Source organism: Leucoraja erinacea, chromosome 28 (assembly GCF_028641065.1).
Source record: "Leucoraja erinacea ecotype New England chromosome 28, Leri_hhj_1, whole genome shotgun sequence".
NCBI classification, from domain to species: Eukaryota; Metazoa; Chordata; class Chondrichthyes; order Rajiformes; family Rajidae; genus Leucoraja; species Leucoraja erinaceus.
The window spans coordinates 5,782,276-5,808,424 of NC_073404.1; the positions used below are offsets into that span (position 1 = coordinate 5,782,276).

A 26,149-nucleotide genomic window follows, 5' to 3' on the forward strand; every position below is an offset into this window, starting at 1 on the left:
GTTGTAGTTGATACACTACTCAATACCACCACTTTGGAAAAAAAAGCATTTTAATGCATCTAACACAACGTCTCTCCACCAAAGGTCATTCAATTCTAGCAGTCTCCACATATATTTAGAAAGATGTTTCCAACATTGAATGCCCATTTAAAGCATTTATGGTAGTACTGAAGGAGGAACGTGCAGTCAGTAATACTCTCTCCTGTGCTTAGAGAGATTTACTTTCATAATATAGTGAGAACTGCTTTAACTGCAAATGTCCAGCAGGTATGCTGCACCCGGTACATTACTCTTGTAGCCGTTCATTACAGACTACATAATGCGCATTAATAGATTATTCAATTGCAGATCATCATGGTTACAACACTTTATCCAGTTTTTTTTTAAATATCAAAATATGCAAAGGGGTTGCTGATGATGCAAATGCAGACCAAAACATAGATAAATTTGATGTTGCCAGGGACTCGAAAAGCAGAGCTATAATCAAGGCACTCTCACCAGTAACAATAACAGAGTCCTCTCATCCTGTTGGCAAATCCTGCCCATTTTGGATTGGAAATTACTGGTAACCTGTACATCTATTAAGTGTCTTTGAAGCAGAGAAGTTTTGAGTTTTAAAAACTGCTCCCTGAGAAAAGTATAGAGATATTGTACAGATGAAACACAATTACACAACCTTACAATATATGTCCTTTTGTTACTGTACAACACATGATAATCTTGGAAAATTTAAATGTATATTTAAAATATAGCCTTATTCTTGGTTACAATGGACTTTCAAACTAAAAACTATAGGCAGATTATTTTAGCCACAATTACATTTCCAAGCAGTGCCATCAGTATCGTGAACCAATCACTTGCAGTGACTAAGGATGCAAATGTTTTTTTCAGCATAGATGTGGCTTAAACAAATGTACAGGGGGGGAAAGGTGGGGCTGAGAGAAGAGCAGCAACCAGGTCACTTTAATAACTGGATGTTGACAAGTCTCTGCACAAGTGATTCCCCCCCCCCCCCCCCCCCCCCCCCCCCCCCCCCCACCCAGATAGTTAATGTATTATCTACAATTTATTAAACAATTAAGACATCTGAGAAATAAAACAGCAACATTTATTTGAAGCTTATTTGCCCCTCTTAAGATCATAAGTGATAGTAGTAGAATTAGGCCATTTGGCCCATCAAGTCAACTCCACCAATCATGGCTGACCTATCCCTCCCTCCTTTCCCCATTCTTCTCCCTTCTCCCCATAACCTGACATCCGTACTAATTTCCTGTTCGTGTTCTTATTTTCTGCCACGATTTAAATATTTCTAATCAAGCATTAGACAGAGTGCCTTAAGTGTGCCTTAAGATATTACACATTTAACATATTAGATCATGTTTTTTTTCTTAAACAAATGCATTTCCCATCATTGGTGGGTAAAGATTTTATAGACCAAAAGAAATCCAAAACCTCTATTGTAGCTTCACAGACATTGTTCAGTATTGATTTGCAATTGTACTGATGTGTCTTTTACATTTGTGGTGATGCCATTAGGTACATGCATCATTTTCAGTCATCTATCTAAGGCTTAGCCAAAAGAAATGTATAAAGCAGCTGCAAGGATACTCATTCCTTAAAGCACACATACAAATCTTGCAAAACTTTGTTATTAAATTAAAATCTCAATATGGGTTGATAATTCTACCAGATTCTGAATAATTCAATGAAAAATGTAACTTTATATTGTAATAACATCAGACCACGCACCCATTTTATGGTTACATATGTTAATAACATCTAAAAATTGCTGTACATATTTAACTGCAATATGACCATTTTAAAACAGTACAAGGTCTTTTGCACAGGAACTGCTCATTTTCACATTATGAAATACAGTAATGAAGTGAGATAGATGTGCCTTAAATCAAAGAGATGGAAATAAATAGCCAATACTTCAGAAAATTAAAGATTAAAGTGAAAATCAGTGTTATCAATAAATACCAAACCAGCCAAAATGATCCCAAGATTGATGGCTGCCAGCTCCAAGACATTTGTTTCTTCCAACTGGGAGGTTGGCTCCTTGGACACCCTTGGCCTAGCAAAGAGTACAGTCTATCCTTGGACACGGTGGCAATACTCTCAAAGGTTTAACAACCAGTGTGGTCTAGCTGCTAATTTTATCAGCCATTAAAGCATTCCTTAAAATCAAATGTTTGTGAATATCTTTGATTTCCTAAGATTCAAAAACACCGTGAAACTATAAAAACAAAAAAATTGAAACGCTACACATTTAAACACACTTCGATACATTTAAACCTACTAAATTAAATCAAAAAAGGTCCGCCTGTTTCCCTGGTAGCCCTTTCTTATTAATGATTGCAATAGGGCAGCTTAGATTGTGCCAGATTTACCATCCTGAGAGCCGAGAGCCGAGAGGTTTCTCCATTGGAAGAACTTCATATGGAGCTCATTGACACAGTATAGGACCAGCTGGCAACATTGAAGAAGACACCACTGACATCTTAAGGTCTGGCATCTGGACAGGCAAACTCACATGAATATACACCAATACTACTAGCACAAAAGCAAATTCTCCAAAAGGCATCAGAAACTATAAGATTTATCTGGCGGTATTAATTTGGCCAGATAAAACGAGGACATGTTTAAAGAAGAGTGTGACATTATGATCTTCATACATGTGACCAATGCACTGCCCAATACTGAAACCATTTTATACTTTAGACAGCAGCCAAAGTAACAAGTACAGTACAATTTGTTATGTTGCCATTTTTATTCAAGGTTAACAGAAAGTACAAAAACAGTTTGCACCATCTTTGCAGTTTTGCATTCAAATGGTGCAATCCCAGTTAACCATTTGTAAACCAGTAATGAGAAATGTATATTTCTAAAAATTACAATTTCAATCCAAATTGGCACCTCGATTTGGCCTTTTTTTTTTAAGTTAATCGTGTCAGTTTCTGAAGGTCAGGATTTGAAATTTTTATCAATCTTGTTCATTTACCAAGTTCATTCATAATTAAAAGTTTTGCAAAATGGCTTCACAGGCTGAGGCTCAAAACATTTATAACATTTAATAATTCAAATAAGATTTCCAGTTTTCTGTACATTAAATAACTATGAAATGTCAGACAAATCACAGCTAAAAACATTACAACATTTTTTTTTCAGGCCCAAGAATCTTTCTGCAACAATGTACCTAATGACCAATTTAAGCTGAAATTTAAAAAACATTCTTGTTTGTGTACTGGAAAATCAGATTAATCCTTGGTAACTTGACAGTTCTAACTGCTGTAACAGTTAAATTAAGACAGGAAACTTCATGGCTAATTCAAACCAGCACTACAGCATGACAATTGAGAACTAATTGTTATGTGCTCATGAGATAATGTAATGCCACTCAGATTAGATGTATTGTAAAAAAGGAAATTTGAGTTTAATACAAAACAGGCCACCCAAAAAATGGATAGGATAATAATTAATTGACTCATAACTAAAATGTTCAAAAACCACTTACTGAAACTCAAGGACAAATATAGCTAGTATTTTGACATGTTGCTGAAAGCCCATGATAATCTTCAGATAACGAGTTAATGGTATTAGCTACTACTTGGCATTTGCAGAGGTCACAAGGATAATTAAAACTTGATCCCATCACCAAAGGTTTGCCATCTTAAACTGAAGGGCAGCCAAAAACAAGATGAAGATTCTGCCAAAATTGTTATGTGACACGTTTTTTTTTTGTCCCAATGTCTATCATATGAAGGAATGAACTGCAGATGCTGGTTAAAACCGAAGATAGACACAAAAAGCAGGAGTAACTCAGACAGGCAGCATCTCTGTAGAGAAGGAATGGGTGACGTTTTGGGTCGACACCCCTCATGACATTAGCTTGGATGCTACCAGCTCAAAACAGTGGAAACAAAGCTATTTCTGCAGCCAGAATGCTGTAAATCTCAGTAGCACTTCAAAAATGTTTCTGCATTCCAGTATATTAAATTCTTCAACGAATCCATGTAATAAATAAAAGGGCAACGTGGAGTATTAGCGGGCAGTGAGAGAGCTGCTGCCTCCGAGCGCCAGAGATCCAAAAACGCCCAAACTCCGCACAGACAGAAGAACGGGTTCTGTCTGTGCAGTTTGTGCTTTCTCCCTATGACTATGGGAGTTTTCTCCTAGTGCTCTAGTTTCCTCCACATTCCAAAGACGTGCGGTTCTTAGGTTAATTGGCTTCTGTAAATTGCTCCCAGAGCAAAAGTGGGATAACATGAATCTAGTGTGCGGGCGAGTTGAGGTGGACTTGGTGGGCCAAAGGGCCAGTTTCCACGCTGTATCTCTAAACCATGCTCAGCAGGTCAGGTATCTTTTCTGGAGAATATAAACAGGTGATGCTTTGGGTTGGAACACTCCTTCAGATTGATAAGGTGGATGGTGGAACACAGCTAGAAGAGAGGAGGAGCAGGACACATTGTGGAAACCATGTTTACCAAGAAAGAGGACATCTCAGATGTTTTCCACCTGGGGTAGTCCTTCCTCTGGCCCCCCATTTCAATAGACAATAGATGCAGTAGGCCATTCGGCCCTTCGAGCCATCACCACCATTATCAGGGCTGATCACCCCGTTCCTGCTTTCTCACCATATCCCCAGACTCCGCTATCTTTAAGACCTTTATCTAACTCTCTCTTGAAAGCATCCAGAGAAATGGCCTCCACTGCCTTTTCCACAGATTCACAACACTCTGGGTGAAAAGGTTTTTTCTCATCTCTGTTCTAAATGGGCTACCCCTTATTCTTAAACTGTGGCCCCTGGTTCTGGACTTCCCCAACATAGGAAACATGTTTCCTGCCTCTAGCGTGTCCAATCCCTTAATAATCTTATGTTTCAATAAGATCCCCCGTCATCCTTCTAAATTCCAAAGTGTACAAGCTCAGCTGCTCCATTCTTTCAACATATGACAGGCCCGCCATCCTGGGAATTAACCTTGTGAACCTACGTTGCACTCCCTCAACAGCAAGAATGTCCTTTCTCAAATTTGGAGACCAAAATTGCACACAATACTCCAGGTGTGGTCTCACCAGGGCCCTGCACAACTGCAGAAGGACCTCTTTGCTCCTATATTCAACTCCTCTTGTTATGAAGGCCAACATGCCATTCCCTTTCTTCACTACCTGCTGTACTTGCATGCTTACTTTCAGTGACCGATAAACAAGGACCCCCCAGATCTCGTTGTACTTCCCCTTTTCCCAACTTGACACCACTCAGATAATAATCTGCCTTCCTGTTTTTGCCACCAAAGTGGTAACGTCACATTTATTCACATTAAACTGTATCTACCATGCATCTGCCCACTCACCCAACCTGTCCAAGTCATCCTGCATCCTCATAGCATCCTCCTCACAGTTCACACTGCCACCCAGTTTTGTGTCATCTGGAAATTTGCTAATATTGCTTTTAATCCCTTCATCTAAATCATTAATGTATATTGTAAATAGCGGTGGTCCCAGCAACGAGCCTTGCGGTACCCCACTTGTCACTGCCAGCCATTCTGAAAGGGACTTGTTAATCCTTACGACGTGTACAAGATACAAGATCAAGATACAATTTATTTGTTATTTGGACCCCTTGAGGGTGTAGAGCTCAGATCTGCATGAGCGCTGTACGATTCAGTGACTATGATTCCAGATTTCTACCTCAGTCATTGTACCAGTCAAAAATTACCAATGACTGATGTGATGCAATTCTGGCAAAAGTAATCTCTTAATGCATCCCAAACCCATTTGTACTCTTTGATATAACTAACCGCACGGACTAAGTCTAGTGAAAAGTCTTGTTTTGCAGGCCATTTACTCAGATAATACTGTACTTAAATACAAGCAAAATATAAAATGGGCACCGGAGTCCATTTGACCCTTAGAGCCAGCACCACAATTCATTGTGATCATGGCTGATCATCCACAATCAGTAACCCGTACCTGCCTTCTCCCCATACCCCTTGATTCCGCTAGCTCCAAGAGCTCTATCTAACGCTCTTTTAAATTCATCCAGTGAATTGGCCTCCACTGTACTCTGTGGCAGAGAATTCCACAAATTCACAACTCTCTGGGTGAAAACATTTTTTTCTCATCTCAGTTTTAAATGGCCTCCCCTTCATTCTTAGACGATTGCCCCTGGTTCTGGACTGCCTCAACATTAGGAACATTTTTCCTGCATCTAGCTTGTCCAGTCCTTTTATAATTGTATATGTTTCTATAAGATCCCCTCTTATCCTTCTAAATTCCAGTGAATTCAAGCCCAATCTTTCCAATCTTTACTCATATGACAGCCCTGCCATCCCGGGGATTAACCTCGTGAACCTACGCTGAATGCCATTAGCTGTCTTCACTGCCTGCTGTTTCTGCATGTTTACTTTCAGTGACTGGTGTACAAGGACACCCAGGTCTCGTTGTACTTCCCTTTTTCCCACCTGAGAAGCATCCGCCGTATACTGGGCATATCCTGGCAAGACAGAGTGTCCAACGCCGAGATCCTGTCTCGCGTTGGCCTTCCCAGTATGTAAACTCTACTCAGATAGCGCAGACGGCGGTGGCTAGGCCATGTCCACCGCATGGAGGATGGCCGTATTCCAAAAGACATCCTCTATGGAGACCTGACATCTGGGAGGAGAACCATCGGCCGCCCCCAGCTACGTTACAAGGACGTCTGCAAGAGAGATACAAATGCGTTCGACATCGATGTGGAGTCCAGGGAGAGCCTTGCAACTGACCGCACAAGGTGGTGGGGTACCCTGAACCAACATCTCAAAACAGGGGAAGTGAAACTGTTGAACGCAGCGGCAGACAAGCGGGCACACAGAAAGGAGCGCAGCAACTTCAACAACCTTCCACCTCCAGTTTAAATTCCATTTGGAATATTTTGGAGGACCAAGAAACCAAGAAGAACCAAGAAGAACAAACCAGAGGCCACACACAAATGTGACCTTTGCCACAGAGACCGTCACCCCCACATTGGTCTCTTCAGCCACAAGCGATGCTGCTCCAGCTGTGGTTTGGAGCAAGCAGCCAACAATTAGGATGCATCACCCATGGTCAGTCATGACCGAGGGGGGCCTACTAGTACATCAGTTCCAGAGACAAAGTCTAATGTCCGCAATAGGGTAGAGTTGAATCAGGCAATACTCTAGATTATGGAATGAACGTCCAGAAACCTAATAACAGAGGGTAAGAATCTGTTCCCGAGTCTTGTGGTGTATACTTTCAAGCTTCCGTACGTTCTTCCCTAAGGGAACAAGGGGAACAGGATAACCTCACCAACAACGGCTCTCAATGACTATGTTTAGATGAGTAGGATTGCACTTATTAGACAACAACCAGATAAGCACAGAGCACGAGAAGTATTGTCAAATGAATATGTCATTCCTTCTAGCACTTGCCAGTTGCTTCTGGTATGAGGGCTTATCCACAGCCACTTCTCTCTTCTGCGTGCTCCTCAGGTTTCATTACCAAAAATTTCCACATGAATGACACATGAACTTTCAAGAGAGCGGAAGCTATCCTTGATCCCCATCACAAACTCGACTTTCTATCCAAGTTTATTTGGACCTTTCATTTAAACCGGACATCTGGCCTAAAGCGATGACTTTCACACTAAACATCTTTACTATTATTAGGTTTACTTATTTTCCAACTTGGCTTCAGCTCACCTGCTGAATATATGAATACAGAACCTGTCCCACTGTTATCTCAAGTTTTGTGCAGAGGCAGTTAGAAAACAAGTGATCCCGGTAATGTTACTCTTGACAATTTGCGATAACAGAATTGACTGTGTTCCAGCTCTTGCATTAACATGGAATTGTGTTTATTTCTAATTATCAACACTCCAGTTCTCAAAACTTTATTTTAGAAATTTGAAGTATAAGTAATGTATACTTTGTTTTCATGTGTTTGTCTGAGTCAGTGCCTGTAACGCTGCTGATTAATTTTACACTGCAGCTGTTCCTCACTATACTTGTGCATTAGACAAGAAATGTGACAACAATGAACAAGACCCAGTTAAACAAAGGCTTGCTTTTAAAATTCACATCCCTACTTTTGAATCAGTCTCATGATCTTGTCTTTTCCTACCTTTAATCTTCTATTTACTTTTAATGGAAAATGTTTGCATTCTTCTTATCTGGTCTCTGCTCGAGCTGAATTTAATCACTGGTACAGCATCGTGGCAGTGCCTTCAACTCCCAAAGCATTATATGCTGTCCTTGAATTCTGTCTCTGTTTACTTTCAACTTTAATACTCTCCACAACACTACCTCATTGACCAAGCTTTTGATCGTTTGTCCTTATGTATATAGGGGTTTTTTTTTTTAAGACAGTCGTGCATAAAAGATTTGGATACATTGGAACATTAAGTATGCTATGTAAATAGAAATATTTGCTCTAATATCCACACTTACAAATTCCCACTTAATTTTGAACATTTGCAATAAATACTTCCTTAACAATCTCTGCTTGAAGGGAAAAACAAATTCAGCTGCAAAGTCTGCATTGTTACAAAAATTGACAGTTGGAAGAAGTATGGATCTGGAGTAGTCAATTAAGCCAGGCACTCAAGTTATTCATTTTCATTTTTCTTGTTTGCTACAGCCGTTTTTCATGATCTTATTTTTTTTTGTATGGTCTCACTTCTCCCTTCCCCATCTGCTACTACCATCGAGAAATATATTCTCTTCAACCATTTCAACTAGATCTGATGTTGTTTATTTGATGTATCAAAAATCACACAACTTTAAAAGGAGGTCCGCATTTCAAAAGTAGTTCTAAATGAAGTGTTTAAGAAGGAACTGCAGATGCTGGAAAATCGAAGGTAGACAAAAGTGCTGGAGAAACTCAGCGGGTGCAGCAGCACCTATGGAGCGAAGGAAATAGGCAACGTTTCGGGACGAAACGTTGCCTATTTCCTTCGCTCCATAGATGCTGCTGCACCCGCTGAGTTTCTCCAGCACTTTTGTCTACTTTAGTGCTAAATGAAGTAGTTTCCAAAGAAGCTAAAGGATCTGTATTTCATTCATTGCAGCTACGCCAATTGAAATGCAAAATAAAAAAATACAAATGTATATTAAATTTAATCCTTTACTGTTTAAATCCCGATTTCCTAACTCATTTAATAAGCGTTTGAAAGCAGGTATTTTGCTTTTTGACGAACCCATTGTAATTCGCTCTCCTTGACATTCAAATAGCACAGTTCAATGAAATTGGAAATGTTGAATTCAGACAAGATGAATGTGCAAATCAATAATTTATGCCACCTCTTTGCAATTACGCTTGTGAGCAACCAGTGGTACATGTCACAATAAATAAGCAAAGCATCACAAAGTCAAAGTGCTGAAAAACTCATTGGCAGAATTAATTTGTTAAATGGCAGAATGAAAATCTGTACATAACCTTGAAGCTGCTAAGACACTTAAAGGCAACGAACAAAGCAGCCAAAACCCACAACTTCCCACGTCCTTTCAGCCATAATGCTTAAATAAAGCAAACATGCAGACAAACTTCAGATTTGCAAACTTCAGATTTGTTAAACTTTGGTAAAAAGGAACATTTAGAGTCAGATACAATAACAATTTTCCTTGGAGGCCACACAGCCCACACAACTTCAAATTATAAGACCACAAGGCATAGGAACAGAATTAGGCCATTCTGCCCATCAAGTCTGCTTTGCCATTTGATCACGGCTGCTCTATTTTTCCCTCTCAACCCCATTCTCCTGGCTTCTCCCCATAACCGTTGATCTCCAAAGAGTACTGGAGTTTCATTTTGGATGTCACTTGCTCTGCCACATTTGAGCAACAATTCTACACATTTCCTTAATGCATCACAACACGAAAAAATCCAATCCAAAGACTCGTTCAATACACTTGTTCTTTCATTTATATATTGCATTTGTCTATTTTAAAACATCCAAGTATTCTTTACGTCACTTTGACTGCCTGTGTAATGTGCTTTTCTAAAGAGGGTTTGCATCTTAAAGACATTTATTAGTGCACAAAGCCTAATGACCTTCATGATCCTGTAAAATAAGATAAATTGGGAACTGTAGAATAATATTGGAAATGATGGGTTTCATCAGGCCATTGCTCCCTTGTTGGTCTTTATCAATAAGAACTGCTTTTGAGAAGGTCATGGAAGTGATCTATCAATTTTATGGTGATAACATAAGGAAGGTAATGCTCTTAAAAGGTGCATCTGTAGTTTTTCCAAAAACAATATCCACATTAGACAGCTTAGTTCATTAAATTTGCTTCTCAGGTATCAGGTTTTAATTTATCTAGACTTAGATTTATTGCTTCATAAAAAGGCAAATAATTCACAATTATTTGCAAGGACGTATTTGAAAAATCATCAGAACAATCGGTCAATTAAAAACTAATGAAATTTTCTTCTGAATTAAAAAGGCCCTTAATTCAAGTTTGCTAGGCAAATTGATTTTACATTTAAGTTGTTTAACCTTTGTTCACTAGCTTGAATCAGTGAAGTCGGCCAAATAGATCTACTTTCAGTGGGTGCTACTGTGCAAGTAGGTTATCAGGCTGAGACAAATTGTGCTGCAATAGGCTAGATCTTTGCAATAGAGATAATGATCAGGTAATAATGGTCAGTATTACTTGAAGAAACTGAACAGCAACTTTTGAAGTCTGAATATTCACAGCTAAAAATAAGTAGGAAGTTGCTTTCTCAGTTCCCCTATTCAGATGGAATCTGGGCTATAGAGCTTACCAAGAGATTTGGGAACAACATGCGTACATACATTTTTCCACTAGGTCATGAGAAACGTTTGGGCTTCTTCATTGAAGTGAACAAGTTATTTTTAAAATTATATTTTATGTTTTAATTATGATCAAATCATCTCAGGTGATGAAGTAAATTCAAATCTAGCATCTCATTTTATCAATATTTAAATAGGTATAGGTATAAATTTAAAAAATATATTTTTGGTCACATTTCTCTAGCCTGTTTTTGTTCCCTTTTTTGCTTTCTGCATGTGAATTGGGAGTTGGAGAGTCATATAGCATGGAAGCAGGCCCTTCTGCCCAACTTGCCCACATTGACCAACATGTCCCAGCAACACTGTCACGTCCCACCTGTCCACGTTTGGCCCATATCCCTCCAAACCTAACTATTCACATTTCCTGATTCAGATTTTTCATTTATGGTTTCTTCAAGAAACCTTTTTCTTGCTGTTCTTTCAGAATATACTGATCTGGATCACAGACTTCTGAAGGGATATAGCGGTTCATGTGGAGGCAGAGGAATGGTTAGCAGCTCGATGGCAGGGGGTCAACCTGACCTAATCTCTGCCTCTACAGATGCTTCCTGATCTGCCGTGTCCATCCAGCAGTTTTGTGCTCCAGATTACAGCATCTGCAATTTCTTGTGTCTGCTTGTACTGCATCACTGTTGTGTGCAATGATTCTGTAGTGGTTCTACAAAATGAAAAAACAGTATTGGGCCATTATCTTAATTGTTAAATAATCCATTGACACATCTTGACTCATGGATAATTTGAGTTCTGAAAAGAGATCCTGCAGGGACTGCTAATAACTTAGGAAGTAATTCCCAAGAATGGTAAACAGTAGGAGTAAGCTGACATTTAACAAAAAAAAATAGATATAGTCAAATATCAGGAATTTTTTTTTTTTTTAATTAGAAAACTTAAAAAATATAATTTTGTATAATAAAGATTGTATGCATTCACCAAATATAGTTTGCATACAAAGTCAAACATCTTGACCTATCTGACTGCTGGTGCAGCCACCAAAAGTTTGTGCCTGCAAAATCGAATAGATGAAATCTTACCTGTTTATGAGGACCCCTGAGTATGTGAGCCTTGGCACCCTCACAAGCTGTTCGCATGGCTTCTAATGATGGAGTTCCCAACAGATCTGTGATCAAGTCCAACTGTCATTAGACAAATAATTAACTGTTTAGGGTAATCACTGTTTCAGTGTTAAAAAGAAATTGATTAAAAAATTCATATTTCAAGGGAACAAAATTAACTGCTAATACAGTAAAAAGTTTACTTTTCAATTTCAAGAAAGAAACTCAATTTACTTCCATTCAAGCCTAATAAAATTATAGGCAATATTTGAACTATAAAAAAATAATTATGCTCCACAATCGTGGCAATTTACTAAAATGCATTGTTTTTTAATGAAGGTTACTGATTTTCAATCAAAACCAAGAATCTAATGATATTAATTGTCAAAAAGGGTCTGATATGTGGCCACAATGCTAAAGAGAACGTATCGATCGGAGCGCTTTTGGCAAAAAGAAGTGTATATTGTTTCATGGTAAGATTTACAGAAGTTGAACCATAGGAATGTGCAAATTTATTTGCAGCTGTTGGGAAAAAAGTCTGATTAACAATTGATCTTCTATAGTTTTGCTACAGGATTGCTTTTTTCTAAACAAGTGTGATTACAACAAATTGCAGATTTCTGTAGCCGCTTTAACATAGGAATGTAGCCAAATACACTGAGAAATCATGTGACAACCATCGACGCCAACTGCATAAATTTGGTTTGATCACCCGTGCCTGATTACTTTACCAAATACTTTATTTTGCTGGATATGTAATTGGATAAGCACAAAAATACATGGATATAAATAGATGCATCTTTTCTCCAAACAAACAATCCACTTTAGAGAACATTTTATTCATCAGTAGGGAATATTAAACTGTACAGCTAATTTTCAGTTACATATTCCCATATGGAAATAGGAAGGTTAGCAACCAGGAATCAGCCTTGGTTGACTGAGCTTAAGTGTTCAGCAAAACTGGGTGTCCTCAACATCGACTTCAGACGCTATGATGTTACGTAGCACATGATCATACATCGACAAGAAAACATTTTTAGAAAACAAGAAAACTCCAACCGTAGGCACTGCAGTTCATCTAGAAGGCCAAAAGGTATGAGGAGAGTGCGTTTTTAAATGGGTGATCAATCTGCACTTCAAGGAAGGGGAGTTATAAAAGGTATGCATGACTCCCAGGCACAGGGAGGCTGGCAATCAGGGAAATCTCAGCTCATTGTGCTTCATACCAAGAGTCAGCAAAAGACAGAAGTGTATTTAGGCAAATCACTGAGGTTCAAGACCAATAACGTCATGGCAGAAAAGGATTTCAACTTCCCCAATATTGCAGGAATCACCTTGGTGTGTCTATACATTCTTAGAAGTAGACAGAGACTCGGCATGTCACCAAATTCTCTGACAAACATCTGCAAATGCACTGTAGAAAGTATCCTGACCGGTTGCATCTGACCTTGTATGGCAATCCCAATGTACATAAACACAAGAGGCTGCAGAGTGATAGACTTGGCCTGGCCCATTCAGGGACAGACCTCCCCACCATTTAAAGCTTCTAAATGAGTCAAAATCAAGGTGACGGCTTATATCGTCAAGGATCCCACCATCTGGGGCATGCCTTCTTCTTGCTACTACCATTAGACAGGAGGTACAGAAGCCTGAAGACCCACTCAATGAGATTCTAGAACAGCTAGTTTTCAACAACTATTAGATTTCGTAATTGACCTGCTCAGCCCTAATCTTACCTCAGCAATGAAACACCATGGACCACCTCTTGTTGGTTTCCTCAGTGTGCGTATTTTTGTTTGAATGTTTGATATTTTGCAGAGATCTTTAAACCTTAAAGAATAAGACTTTTCCAGTTTTGTCAATGATAGACACAAAGTGCTGGAGTAAGTCACTGAGTCAGGCAGCATCTCTGGAGAAAAAGGATGCGTGACGTTTTGGGTTGGGACCATTCTTCAGTCTGGAAAGGTCTTTATTTATTGCTGGTTTCTAAATGGTCTTGAGGAGATGCATGTTCTCAAACTGCTGCAGACTTTCTCATGAAGGGACTTCCATACTTGTATTGGGCCGGGAAACCATGGAGTTGGACACAGTGGTAATGAGGGGAAAAAATATATTTCCAAGTCGGGATGGTGTGCAGCTTGGGAGGGAAACTTGCAAGTGCTGGTTTTCCAATATACCAACTACCTTTGTCTTAGTGGTACGTATTACAGTTTGAGAGATATCAAACTGTAATGTCATATGCACAATTATAGTGAGGACAGGTACAATGAGAATCTTGCAGCAGCATCACAGGCACACAGACTCAAATAACAAAAACTAATTACACAGAAATTGTACATAAATCTCAAACTTTACACACATTTTGCAAAAATACACATCGAGGAAACCAACAAGAGGTCCATGGTGTTTCATTGCTGGTAAGATTAGGGCTGATCTAATAGTTGTAGGAAAATAGCTCTTCCTGAATCTCATGGAGCAAGACTTCAGGCTTCTGTACCTCCTGCCCAATGGTAGCAGCAAGAAGACCACCATCTGCTTGTTCCTTGTTTCTATATTTCCAGTGTTGTCCTCCGACTAATGGTGAGGTTGAAACAGAAGTGGATTTAGATTTGAGCAAGGAGAAAAGTAGGCCAATGAGAAAATGCTCTCATTTAGATTGAGGGAACAGGCTGTTTTTTGGTGTTACATCTTGAATCCATTTATGTGTAACATCCTGAATCCATTCCAGCTCCTCCACTTTAATTCATGAATTTGCACACATTATCTCTGTTTTATGGTGAAATACAGAATGTGCACAATGCAGATGTGCAATATAGAACTGAAATAGCTCAATGATAGTCACACCAGGATAAATTTACAGTGGTCAGTTAACCCACCAAACCATACATCATAGGTGAAAACTGGAGCACCCAGAGGAAGCCTATGAAGTCCCAGAAAATGGCAAATTCTACATACAGCGGCCTCCATAATGTTTGGGACAAAGATCCATCATTTATTTATTTGCCTCTATCCTCCACATTTTGAGATTTGTAATAGAAAGAAAAAAATTCACAAGTGATTAAAGTGCACATAGTCAGATTTTATTAAAGGCCATTTTTATACATTCTAGTTTTACCATGTAGAAATTACAGCGGTGTTTATACATAGTCCCCCCTATTTCAGGGCACCATAATGTTTGGGACGCAGCAATGTCATGCAAATTAAAGTAGTCATGTTTAGTATTTTGTTGCATATCCTTTGCATGCAATCCTTTGCTTGAAGTCTGAGATTCATGGACATCACCAGTTGCTGGGTGACTTCTCTGGTGATGCTCTGCCAGGCCTGTATTGCAGCCATCTTTAGCTTATGCTTGTTTTGGGGGCTTGTTCCCTTCCGTTTTCTCTTCAGCATATAAAAGGCATGCACAATTGGGTTCAGATCAGGTGATTGACTTGGCCACTCAAGAATTGACCGCTTTGAAAAAGTAGTATGTTTGGGATCATTGTCTTGCTGTAGAATGAACCGCCGGCCAATGTGTTTTGAGGCAATTGTTTGAACTTGAGCAGATAGGAGGTGCCAATTCATTATGCTACTACCATCAGCAGTTGTATCGTCAATGAAGATAAGTGAGCCAGTACCTTCAGAATTCATACATGCCCAGGCCATAACACCCCCACCACCGTGTTTCACAGATGAGGTGGTATGTTTTGGATCTTGGGCAGTTCCTTCGCTCCTCCATACTTTGCTCTTGCCATCACTCTGATACAAGTTCATCTTTGTCTCATCTGTCCACAAGACCTTTTTCCAGAATTGTGGTTGCTCTTTTAAGTACTTCTTGGCAAACTGTAACCCGGCCATCCTATTTTTGCGGCTAACCAGTGGTTTGCATCTTGCAGTGTAGCCTCTGTATTTCTGTTCATGAAGTCTTTTGTGGACAGTGGTCATTGTCAAATCCACACCTGACTCCTGAAGAGGGTTTCTGATCTGTCGGACAGGTGTTTGGAGATTTTTTTTAATTATAGAGTATTCTTCTGTCATCAGCTGTGAAGGTCTTCCTTGGCCTGCCAGTCCCTTTGCAATTAATAGGCTCACCAGTGCTCTCTTTCATCTTAATGATGTTCCAAACAGTTGATTTGGGTAAGAATACAGTTTGGCTGATTTCTCTAACAGTTTTATTCTTGTTTCTCAGTCTCATAATGGCTTATTTGACTTTCATTGGCACAACTTTGATCCTCATGTTGATAAACAGCAATAAAAGTTTCCATAGGTGATGGAAAGACTAGGTGCTGAGAGCTCTCTTATACCCGCATTAAGGAGGCAATTAAACACACCTGAGCAATTACAAATGCCTGTTAAGCCACGTGTCCCAAACATCATGGTGCCCTGAAATGGGGGCGGGGGACTATGTATAAACACAGCTGCAATTTCTACATGGTAAAACCAAAATGGATAAAAAATGGTCTTTAACAAAATCTGACAAAGTGCACTTTACCCACATGATTTATTTCTATTACAAAACTCAAATTGTGGAGTACAGAGGCAAATAAATAAATGATGGATCTGTCCCAAACATTATGGAGGGCACTGTAGGTAGTACCAGAGGTCAGTATTGAACATGGATTGTTGAATTTGTTAGACAGCAGCTCCACCAGTTGTGTCACTGTGTTTTTAGTCTGGAGTTTTCCACATAACACAGCCTGCTGAAATATTTAAAGTGGAAAATGACATCAGTGGTAATTGCATTAAGAGATATGATCAAGGCACATAAAGGGAGTTGTTCAGATAAGCCTGCAAACTGGAACAAGCTTGAATCGGAGTAAGAATTTCAAATTGGTTAGAAAGATATTTGTTCTGAATTCAACAGTGAAGTGTTAAACAGTTAACATTCCAGATATGCATCTCTATTTTTTTAATCTCTTGTCCATCTGTTATGTTTGAGAATATTTTTTAACCAAGAGGTTCCTCACAGATAAAGGTTTGAATCTGAATTCCTATCGAGAAAGTTCACAGCAGGTCCCTCCTGCACATAAACCGAAGGAAACCTGCTACGCAACATGGCAGACCAATATTTCATAGTGACTATACAAAATAAGAGTATCCATAGTGCAGCATTATCAGTATATATACATACGAAAGACCAAGGCACATTTAAAGCATTGTAGTCCATTGAATTACCTGTTGAATAGGACTTTGTGCCTGAAATAAGATTCTACGACCTAAGAGTTCTGCAAAGATGCATCCTACAGACCAGATATCAATGGCATTGGTGTAATGGCGACTGCCCATTAGGATCTCTGGTGCTCGATAATACTGAGTAACAACTTCCTGCGTCATGTGGCGAGACTCATCAAGTTCTTCTACTCTGGCAAGACCAAAGTCACAGATCTGCAAGAAAACAGAATGTTTTGAGATTCTAACAATAAATGCTAAAGCTACATCATAAAATTAAGTTCAGTAACTTACTTTTTAAATAAGGTTGAAGCCATCAAGTTTAAAATATATTCCAAAAACATCTAACCTGAACATAAGTTTTGCACTCAAGGCCAAGGTACAATAAAATATTTTTGATTCAAGGAATTTGCTGTTGAACAAAGCTACCTGAATAATACCTTTATATTAAATTACCAAGAAATGACATCCAGTTTAATGTCTACATCTGTAAGAAAATTGCAGCCAATTTTCAAATAAAATATAGACATTTCAGCAAAATACTGAGAGATTGTCGTCTGTGCAAGATTGCAGTATTGTAGTCATATTGAAGAACAGGTAAACATTTGGAAGGCAAAAAGAGTTGTCAGAAGAATAAAGAGCAAACATCGAAATTGCTAGGACATTAACAAAAATGCAGACCCTCAAGTGCTGATGTTGCATTTCACAGGGTCAGCTGAAGAGTCGCACAGAAGCAAAAGATCCCAATTCAATAATAAATGTTCTAAACTAGCTGACCTTGAAGCAGTTGGGCAGTTTTCCCACCCTTAGATGGATTTTTTTGGTTAACTTTCCAACTTCTGATCACTAATAAATGATTCCTTTAGCGTAAACCTGCAATATCAGACAAAGCAGTGTCAAGCTAGGGTAGATTAAGATTCTTTGAGTGTGAACCTTCCTAATGTTAACAATTTAGGATCATTCTTAAGGATTATTCATTGGTTAGATTTATAAATACCTCAATGGTTCCCAATTGCAGATTAAAAAATTACACATATTTGCTTGGGGTAGGGTGGAAACAATGTCCATATTCAGGATGAAGAAACCTATTGTAGTAAAAAACCCTTAATTTAGACCGAAGATAGAGAAAATGCTGGAGTAACTGTGCGGTTCAGATAGCATCCCTGGAGAGAAGGAATGGGTAACGAATGGGAAACGTTTTGGGTCGAGACACTTCTTCAGACCCGACCTGAAACGTCACCCATTCCTTCTCTCCAGAGATGCTGCCTGTCCCGCTGAGTTACTCCAGCATTGTGTGTCTATCTTCGGCTTAAACCAGCATTGGCAGTTCCTTCCTACACATACAATTTGCACCATTTGGCTTGGGTTCCCATTCTCTCCCAGGCAAACAGCTTTGATTTTCAAATGTGAGATTGGGAAGTTGTGAACTATTTGGAGTACCAGCCAGAAATGATAAATGTGGTAATGACACATTATTTGATATTTTTCTATAAGCGAGTTCTAACTGCGCATGCCCAGGTCATAGGTCACTAGCCATAAAACAGTCTTGGCAACGGTGGTACTGCATTGTGTGCAGGCTTGCGTTTCGTCCGTAGTCGGGGTCGGCTCTTCGTCGCTGCGAGTACTGTGGAGTTGCTGTTGGGTCGCCGGGTTGGCCCTGACAGCCCTCCACCCCCCTCCACTCAGTCCGACACCCTGCTGAAGATGGGCAGCCGCCGCCCCTTCCCGAAGACGGGCGACTCGGAGCCGCTGCTGCTGGAGTTGTCCTGGTCGGAGAGTCTGCAGATGGAATCCCGCCGGTCATGGAAGGCCGGGCGCCCTCTGGAGCTGCTGGTACTGTTGGTGATGCTGGCGGCAGCAGCAACCTCCTCCCCCTCCCCTGTCCAGCCCAGAGATTGGGCCAGCTCTAAATCCAGGTCGGGGCTGAAGGCCGCCCGCAGCGCGACCCAGTCTTGCGCCAGCCGGAGGAGGCCGAGCCCAGGCTGGCGCTCTGGCGCAGGCGTGGCCGGGGCCCTCGCTCCTCCTCAGGGTCGTGGATGAAGTGGCAGCAGGCATCATAGGGGCAGAAACCAGTGGTGTGCATGTTACGGCTTGTACTTGGGGTGGCGGCTAAGGCCGTGGGCGAACTGGCACATGTCACCGTAGCAGTCCATTGGGGAGTGGGTACCTCAGGAGTTGGGGCAGGGTTGGGCTGGAGTTAGCACTGGCTGTGCGTCTGGGGCCGCTGGTGTTGTTGGGCTGTCGGTTGGCCCGGCGGGAAAGGCGGAGGTGAGTTGGGGTTGGCGCTTCTGCATGCTGGGGACCAGTGTCCCGTCGGTCCGGACGTCTCTGGCCGCACCTCAGGCGGGGATGGGACTCTCGAGTGGGGGGGGCGGAGAAAGGGCACCGGGGATGGTCCAGTGGCTGTTCGACAGCGCTTGTGGGTGTGTGTCCCCACCCGGTCTCTCTACTCCTCCTCTCCCCCCCCCCCTCCCCCCGGCTCCCACTGAAAAAAGACAAATTAAAAAAAAAAAACGGACCCAACCTATACTCACTGAATCTAGAGCTTCATTCGATTTTTATTTATAGCGTTCAACCTTTGACAAATCCCATGATTCCCTGCGTTTTTCGGAATTCCGAACTTGCTTATTAAGATGAGATACTGCGATAGCAATGTGCAGTCCAAGTACCTTTCCTGCTCATTGGAGGGCCCTCAATCCAAACTTTGACCAATATCATGCTCATCACAATTTATCCGTTTTCCCTCAACCACTACAATTTAATGCCTTGTTTGATGTTTACTGCAGCTATTGCCGCAATGTCAAAATTCTCAATACAAAACAGAAATCTTGCTCATGACCAGCTGTTCAACTACTCAGAAATGTAATTCTTTCCAAACTTGATCTATTTTGCAGTATGGTAAAACTTAATTTTCTCTACGATATTCACACGTATTCTGTATCAGAAGATCTCCAATGGTATTGAAACATGCAAGTTTTTTTTGTTGTTTCTTTAAAGAAGCCCAATGTGTAAAGATACTTGAACCATTTAATATCTTGTACACTACATGCAGACAGTCTAATACCAGGTGGTTTCCTTTAGAATTAAAGCAGAGACCAGCCAAGTATAAACTTTTGGGCTTTGAAGTGGACTAGACCAGCCAGAATTTATTCAGCCTCTTTTAAGGTCATACACCCTCATATATAATATAATGAAAAATTGACCTTGAACTAATAATTGGCTGGTGTAATCTTGAAATAGCATTTTAAGTGGTCTGTTCCTTTCACATTCTGACATGCATATATACGAGGACTTTTCAAGAGGAAAATGCTACTGGATTGGCTTCCAGTTATAAATTTGAAACAAAATGACAAGCAGCCAAATGTTGCTGACAGAAGTTAAGAATTTAATGGCGATATTATTTTAGTTTGAATAAGCAGCTGCAATTCAACAAAACAAACCGCATCTCTTAAACGTCAGTCTCTGCTTCTTCATTCCACATAACAAGATATTGAGCGACATTGTTGAGGTGATAGTGAGGAGGAACAGAAGCAGTGGGCCTTGTGTAAGTGAACTCAAGGATGAAGTGGTTGGAGGGGCAGAAGGTTATATTTTTTAAACTTCGCCAAGAAGCATGAACTGATGGGTGTGTGTGAGAGAGAGGGTGGGGTGAATGACAGAGGGAGGATGCTGTGTCAAGCATACCATATAACATCTTTACCACTATCTATTTTTATTGTTATTTTCAGGAACAAAACAATATTATTTATTTTCTCCAGCGGGTCAAACCTTTCAAACAGTTTCACATGGAGGGATGAATGACTTTAGATGAAACCTCTCAATTCATGTTCACTTATATATTTGGTTTTCCTACAAGAGACCCAAATAATTGGCAAGGATTTTCTTAGACCTACATTGCAAGTTTGGCAAGAAATCTAAGTTTACCGTTCATTTAGATTGCCCACTGTTGCATTATATTGCCACCCCATCTCATGCTGATATACAAAATGGCACAAGATACGTGCTTCACATGCAACTAGGATCTCAATAAAACCTGCCCACATAATTCATAATTGAAATACGTGCTACGCTACTATTTCATGTGTTTTATTCTCCTCAGTTACATACAAATTCCCTTCACAAATTCTCCACTTAATCACATTTTCTCCAATGATGCCACTCAAAATTTGCTCAATATAAACCAATATTAATTTACTGACTGTTAATCATGTCCTGGAAAACACCATAATATTTTACAAATAAGTAATATTTGTAACAAGTGTTCTCAATAAGATAATTGATAAATTAACCAACAATTTGCTCTCATGCCATTGGTCTTCCAGAAATCATTGTAAACTTGAGTTAAATTATATTTAACGAAACATTAATCAAACTGACCTAGATCAATGTTGTAACTGACAAAATGTTCTTGTCTAATTTGAATAACTGCTATCCAAAACATTCTGACCCAGTATCACTTACTCTTGCTTCAATGAAACAACATATAATTGGTAAGCAAATATTAGCTCATAAAGCAGTACGAAATAGAACCACTGGCATTCAGCCATTGAAATGCATCATGTGTTAGTTCTTCCATGCAAAGCTTGTGGGATATGGAAAGCCAGGATTTAGCAGAACATTCTGGATGCTAAATCTGTCAGATTTCTCCATTGGCTGGATCCAGTTGTGCAGGAGAAGAATACCTTTGGACCCTGCGTTATGTTAGGCATGGCACAAGATCCAATATCCGATATTAATGGAGATGATCAGCCAAATAGTTAAGAAATCAGTTTAATTCAATACTTTCAATTTCAAATTAGACATTTCAATTAGACATTTATTGCAATTCATAGCTTTCATAATCAATAAAGCAATGCTCATCTGCATTACCTGTCAAAGGTCTTGGGTCAAAGAGTCTTCACTGTACTGCCAAAGACTACACCTTGCTTCTGTATATTGGACGCAGGGGGGTCAGTGAAGTAGATCGCAGGGATTTGGCCAGGCAATTCTTGATTTAGCCCACTATTTAATAGTTTCTACTGATCCCAGTTGAAAAGGGCACAACACATTTTCTCCACTCATTTTTGGGCAAGGCAAGGTATTTTGGGTATGGACAACCAATTTTTCTCTCCATGAGACATTTTCATACATGTTTAATATGTTGTCAAAGAGCATTTTTCCTGTATAGACTGGTTATGGATGGCAATAGACAATAGGTGCAGGAGCCAGCACCGCAATTCAATGTGATCATAGCTGATCATCCCCAATCAGAACCCCGTTCCTGCCTTCTCCCCATATCCCCCGACTCAGCTACCTTTAAGAACCTTATCTAGCTCTCTCTTGAAAGTATCCAGAGAACCGGCCTCCACCGCGTTCCATTCTAAATGGCTTACGCCTTAGTCTTATACTGTGTTGGCCCCTGGTTCTGGACTCCCCCAACATCTGGAACACGTTGGTACACAAAAATGCTGGAGAAACTCAGCGGGTGCAGCAGCATCTATGGTGCGAAGGAAATAGGCAACATTTCGGGCCGAAACTCTTCTTCAGAACATGTTTCCTGCCTTTAGCGTGTCCAAACCCTTTATAATCTTATATGTTTCAATAAGATCCCCTCTCATCCTTCTAAACTCCAGAGTATACAAGCCCAGCCGCTCGCATTCTCTCAGCATATGACAGTCCGCCATCTCAGGAATTAACCTTGTAAACCTACGCTGCACTCCCTCGATAACAAGAATGTCCTTCCTCAAATTAGGGGACCAAAACTGCACACAATACTCCAGGAGTGGTCTCACTAGGGCCCTATACAACTGCAGAAGGACATCTTTGCTCCTATACTCAACTCCTCTTGTTATGAAGGCCAACATGTGTGCAGGTGAATGCATGTGTTCAGAAGTTAACCTTATAGGACGCACATTGATGGGGACTGAATAGTAGCAATCAAGAACGCCTTGATTTCTGACTTCCCCAACTGAGAGTGCCCTTAATTACTTGCCTCGTCAGCCTTCAGCTCCAACAACTTGCTCAGCTCCACTACCAGTGATTAAAGCTTTCAAGTTCCCTTCTCCCAATCCCACCTTTTCCAAGATATATACTTGTATCTTAATTCAGCTACCTTCTAATTTTCCATTATTAATTACTCACTTTCTGGAGCCTTTCAGGAATTGGTATAAATACATTCCTGTGAAACCTTCAATTCAAATTTGTACATGCAGATCACATTATCACCAAATGAAAAAACCCAATGCTTGCCAACTACTGGTGAAACATTTCCTAATAAATTATAGAGTACTAATGATGATTTTCTAGTATGATATTTGTGCATCAACGATGCCATCGGTTAGCAATATACACAAGTTGCATCTTGCTTAATATCATTAAAGATTTAAGGTTACTGATTAATAATGATACCATAAGCGGCGAGGATAGAGAGAATATTTTGCCAAAGCAGCAAAAATAAAAATGACCATGATTAATTTACAATAGATTTGTAGTTAATAAATAAGCAAACCCACCTTGAGGACACAGTTGCTGTTCACAAGAAGATTCCCTGGTTTAATGTCGCGGTGTAATATGCCAGCTGAATGCAGATACTTCAGCCCTGAAATCAATAGTAAATCCTTAAATACACACATATAACACTAAGTTCCCTACTTGCATCCACCTTGTGCTTGCAGTGACACTGCATCATATTCTAGAAGGTGGACACTAAAATGGTCCTGAATGCGCTAAATGTATACATTAAATTATCAAAAATTTGTTACTTTCAAATCACAGAATGTACTTTTAGGTTTTAGAATTTCCAGGTTCAAAACAAATGTTAAATTAAAACAAAATCAAATTCCATCTCTAACAATCAGATATGAAAAAAAGTTTCATCTGAAAGTTCTACAAATATTAATTCCACTTTAATCAGTTGGTGTCCATTCAAGCATTAAATGAAAAGTTAGGATTTGAGTACACATTTTCGAAAAGGTAAATTTACTGATGCGTTCTAAACCAACTTATATTCCCGTTTCTCATTCTTTATGGTCTGCCTGCTAAGAGATGTACAAGGGCATCGTCCTAATTCCTCTCCCCTTTGTGAAATAACACTGCAATTTCCATGTCAGAGTGTGGCTGGAAATAAAAACTGCATCTGTATCACACATCAAGTCCTTTAGATACCCCTATGGTACACACAATTAAGCTCAGATGAAATGTCACCGACTCGAAACATTCCTTTTCACAGATTATAACACTCACTAAATGCTTCCAGTACTTTCCATTTCAATTATTTGCGTTTTGTAGAGAGGGTTCTGTGCCACCAATTTGCACGCTATACCCCATTTAATGCCGTAAGATAAATGGGCAATCCATTTCAGTGATGTTGACTCCGAGATGGTGCTCTGGATTCCCTAATCTTTCTCTGAAATATGAACCTTGTGAAAACTGGACGCAGATCAAACCCTCTGCAAAATATCTTATCCAATTAAACCTTCAATTTCCTCTTTTCAAAGTTACCCAAACTTAGCATCTTTGCCATTGTAAGAATATGCTGACTTTGAACTCGTATTATCTTGCTATTTAACTCTTATCATAAGTTGGCTTCTCCTCTGGAAATCAGTGTAAATTTACTTCCACCAGATCCAATACCTCACTATTGAGATCCACCTTCCCTCAGTTTAAGGCCTTTTCTTGAAGGCCAACCTTGTTTTTTCCCCAAAACTACACTGAAGCATTATCACTATACCCAAAGTGCTCCTACAAATAAACCAAGAATGAAGGGCAAGGAGAAACTGATTGTTCTCCTTGGAACAAAGCAGATAGGCTCAATGAACCATTCCACATTTCCTTAATCAACATCTGCTTTGATCTGTCCTTTTCATACTTACATTTTCTCTGTACTCTTCAATGTCACTAGATTCACTCACCCTTGACTGTCTAAAGATACGTCTTGACCCAAAAAATCAGCCATTCCTTCTCTCCAGACGTGCTGCCAATCCCGCTGAGTTACCCCAGCATTTTGTGTCTATCTTAACTGAATATATCCCTATTGAATCTTTTCTCTAAGATTCAAGGATGAAGCATCAGGAATCATAAACCTCAAGGGATGGTTACTAGTACAAATCAGTATTTCTGTAACAAATACTACTTAGAAAAACACATTTTTTTTTTGCTTAGACAACATGCTGGTACATATTTATACATCATATACCCACCTCTCAAAATCTGGTAGAGGAAAACTTTAACATGATCAGAACTCAATGGTTGTGGAGACACTATGATCTTGTGAAGGTCACTTTGCATTAGCTCTGTGACAACATAGCTATGGGATAAAATGTCAAGGAAAAAATGTAGTTTCTGCAAATTAGACAATAGAATTTGTAGATTCAACCATTACCATTAGGACACTGCGGCTTCCACACTTGATATACATTGTTTACCAGAAGCCAGTCTGAAGAAAGGTCTCGATCCGAAATGTCACCCATTCCTTCTCTCCAGAGATGATGCCTGTCCCATTTAGTTACTCCAGCTTTTTGTGTCTATCTTGCATCTACTCCACCACCTACCAAGGCCCCTCCTTTCAACATCTCCACTGACCTCCTTACCCCTCCTCCACACTGCTTCCTCTCCCAGTTTGACCTGGTCACCCCTACTGAAATCTCCAAACTCATCAGCTCTTCCAAACCCACTACCTGCTCCCTCGACCCTCTCCCCACTCCCCTGCTGAAGTCCTGCCCACCTCGTTCTCTGCCCCTACCTCATTAATCTCTTCAACTCATTGTCCCAAGGAATTGTCCCCTCCGCTTTCAAAACTGCTGCTGTCACACCAATCTTAAAGAAACTTGGTCTTGATCCCTCCTCTCTCATTAACTACCGCCCAATCTCAAACCTCCCCTTTCTTTCAAAAACCCTGGAGCGTATCGTCGCGTCACAACTTCATTCCCACCTCCTCGCGTATAACCTATTCGAACCCCTCCAATCTGGATTTCGCCCCCTCCATAGCACAGAAACTGCTCTCCTCAAAGCCCTCAACGACCTCCTCACCTCTGCCGACACTGGTTCCCTCAACATCCTCATCGACCCGAGTGCGGCCTTAGATACCGTGAACCATAACATCCTGCTTACCAGACTTAAAGACCTTGGCATTGAAGGTTCTGCACTCAGCTGGCTC

At 40.1% G+C, this 26,149-nt stretch overlaps 1 protein-coding gene across 3 annotated transcripts in view; it reads right to left on the minus strand.

Annotated features, from left to right (window-relative positions):
* nlk2 (nemo-like kinase, type 2) overlaps positions 1–26,149 on the minus strand; it is a 135,169-nt gene that overhangs the window by 26,966 nt on the left and 82,054 nt on the right. For all 3 annotated transcript variants that reach the window (XR_008725690.1, XM_055657584.1, XM_055657582.1), the window contains exons 4-7: positions 25,194–25,300; positions 23,508–23,593; positions 17,023–17,232; positions 11,848–11,949 (exon numbers count right to left, since the gene is read on the minus strand). Coding sequence is in view for 2 of the 3 variants with exons in the window: in XM_055657584.1 (XP_055513559.1) it covers positions 11,848–11,949; positions 17,023–17,232; positions 23,508–23,593; positions 25,194–25,300 (505 nt within the window). In the remaining variant the exon portion in view is untranslated. The remainder of the gene's footprint in view (positions 1–11,847; positions 11,950–17,022; positions 17,233–23,507; positions 23,594–25,193; positions 25,301–26,149) is intronic.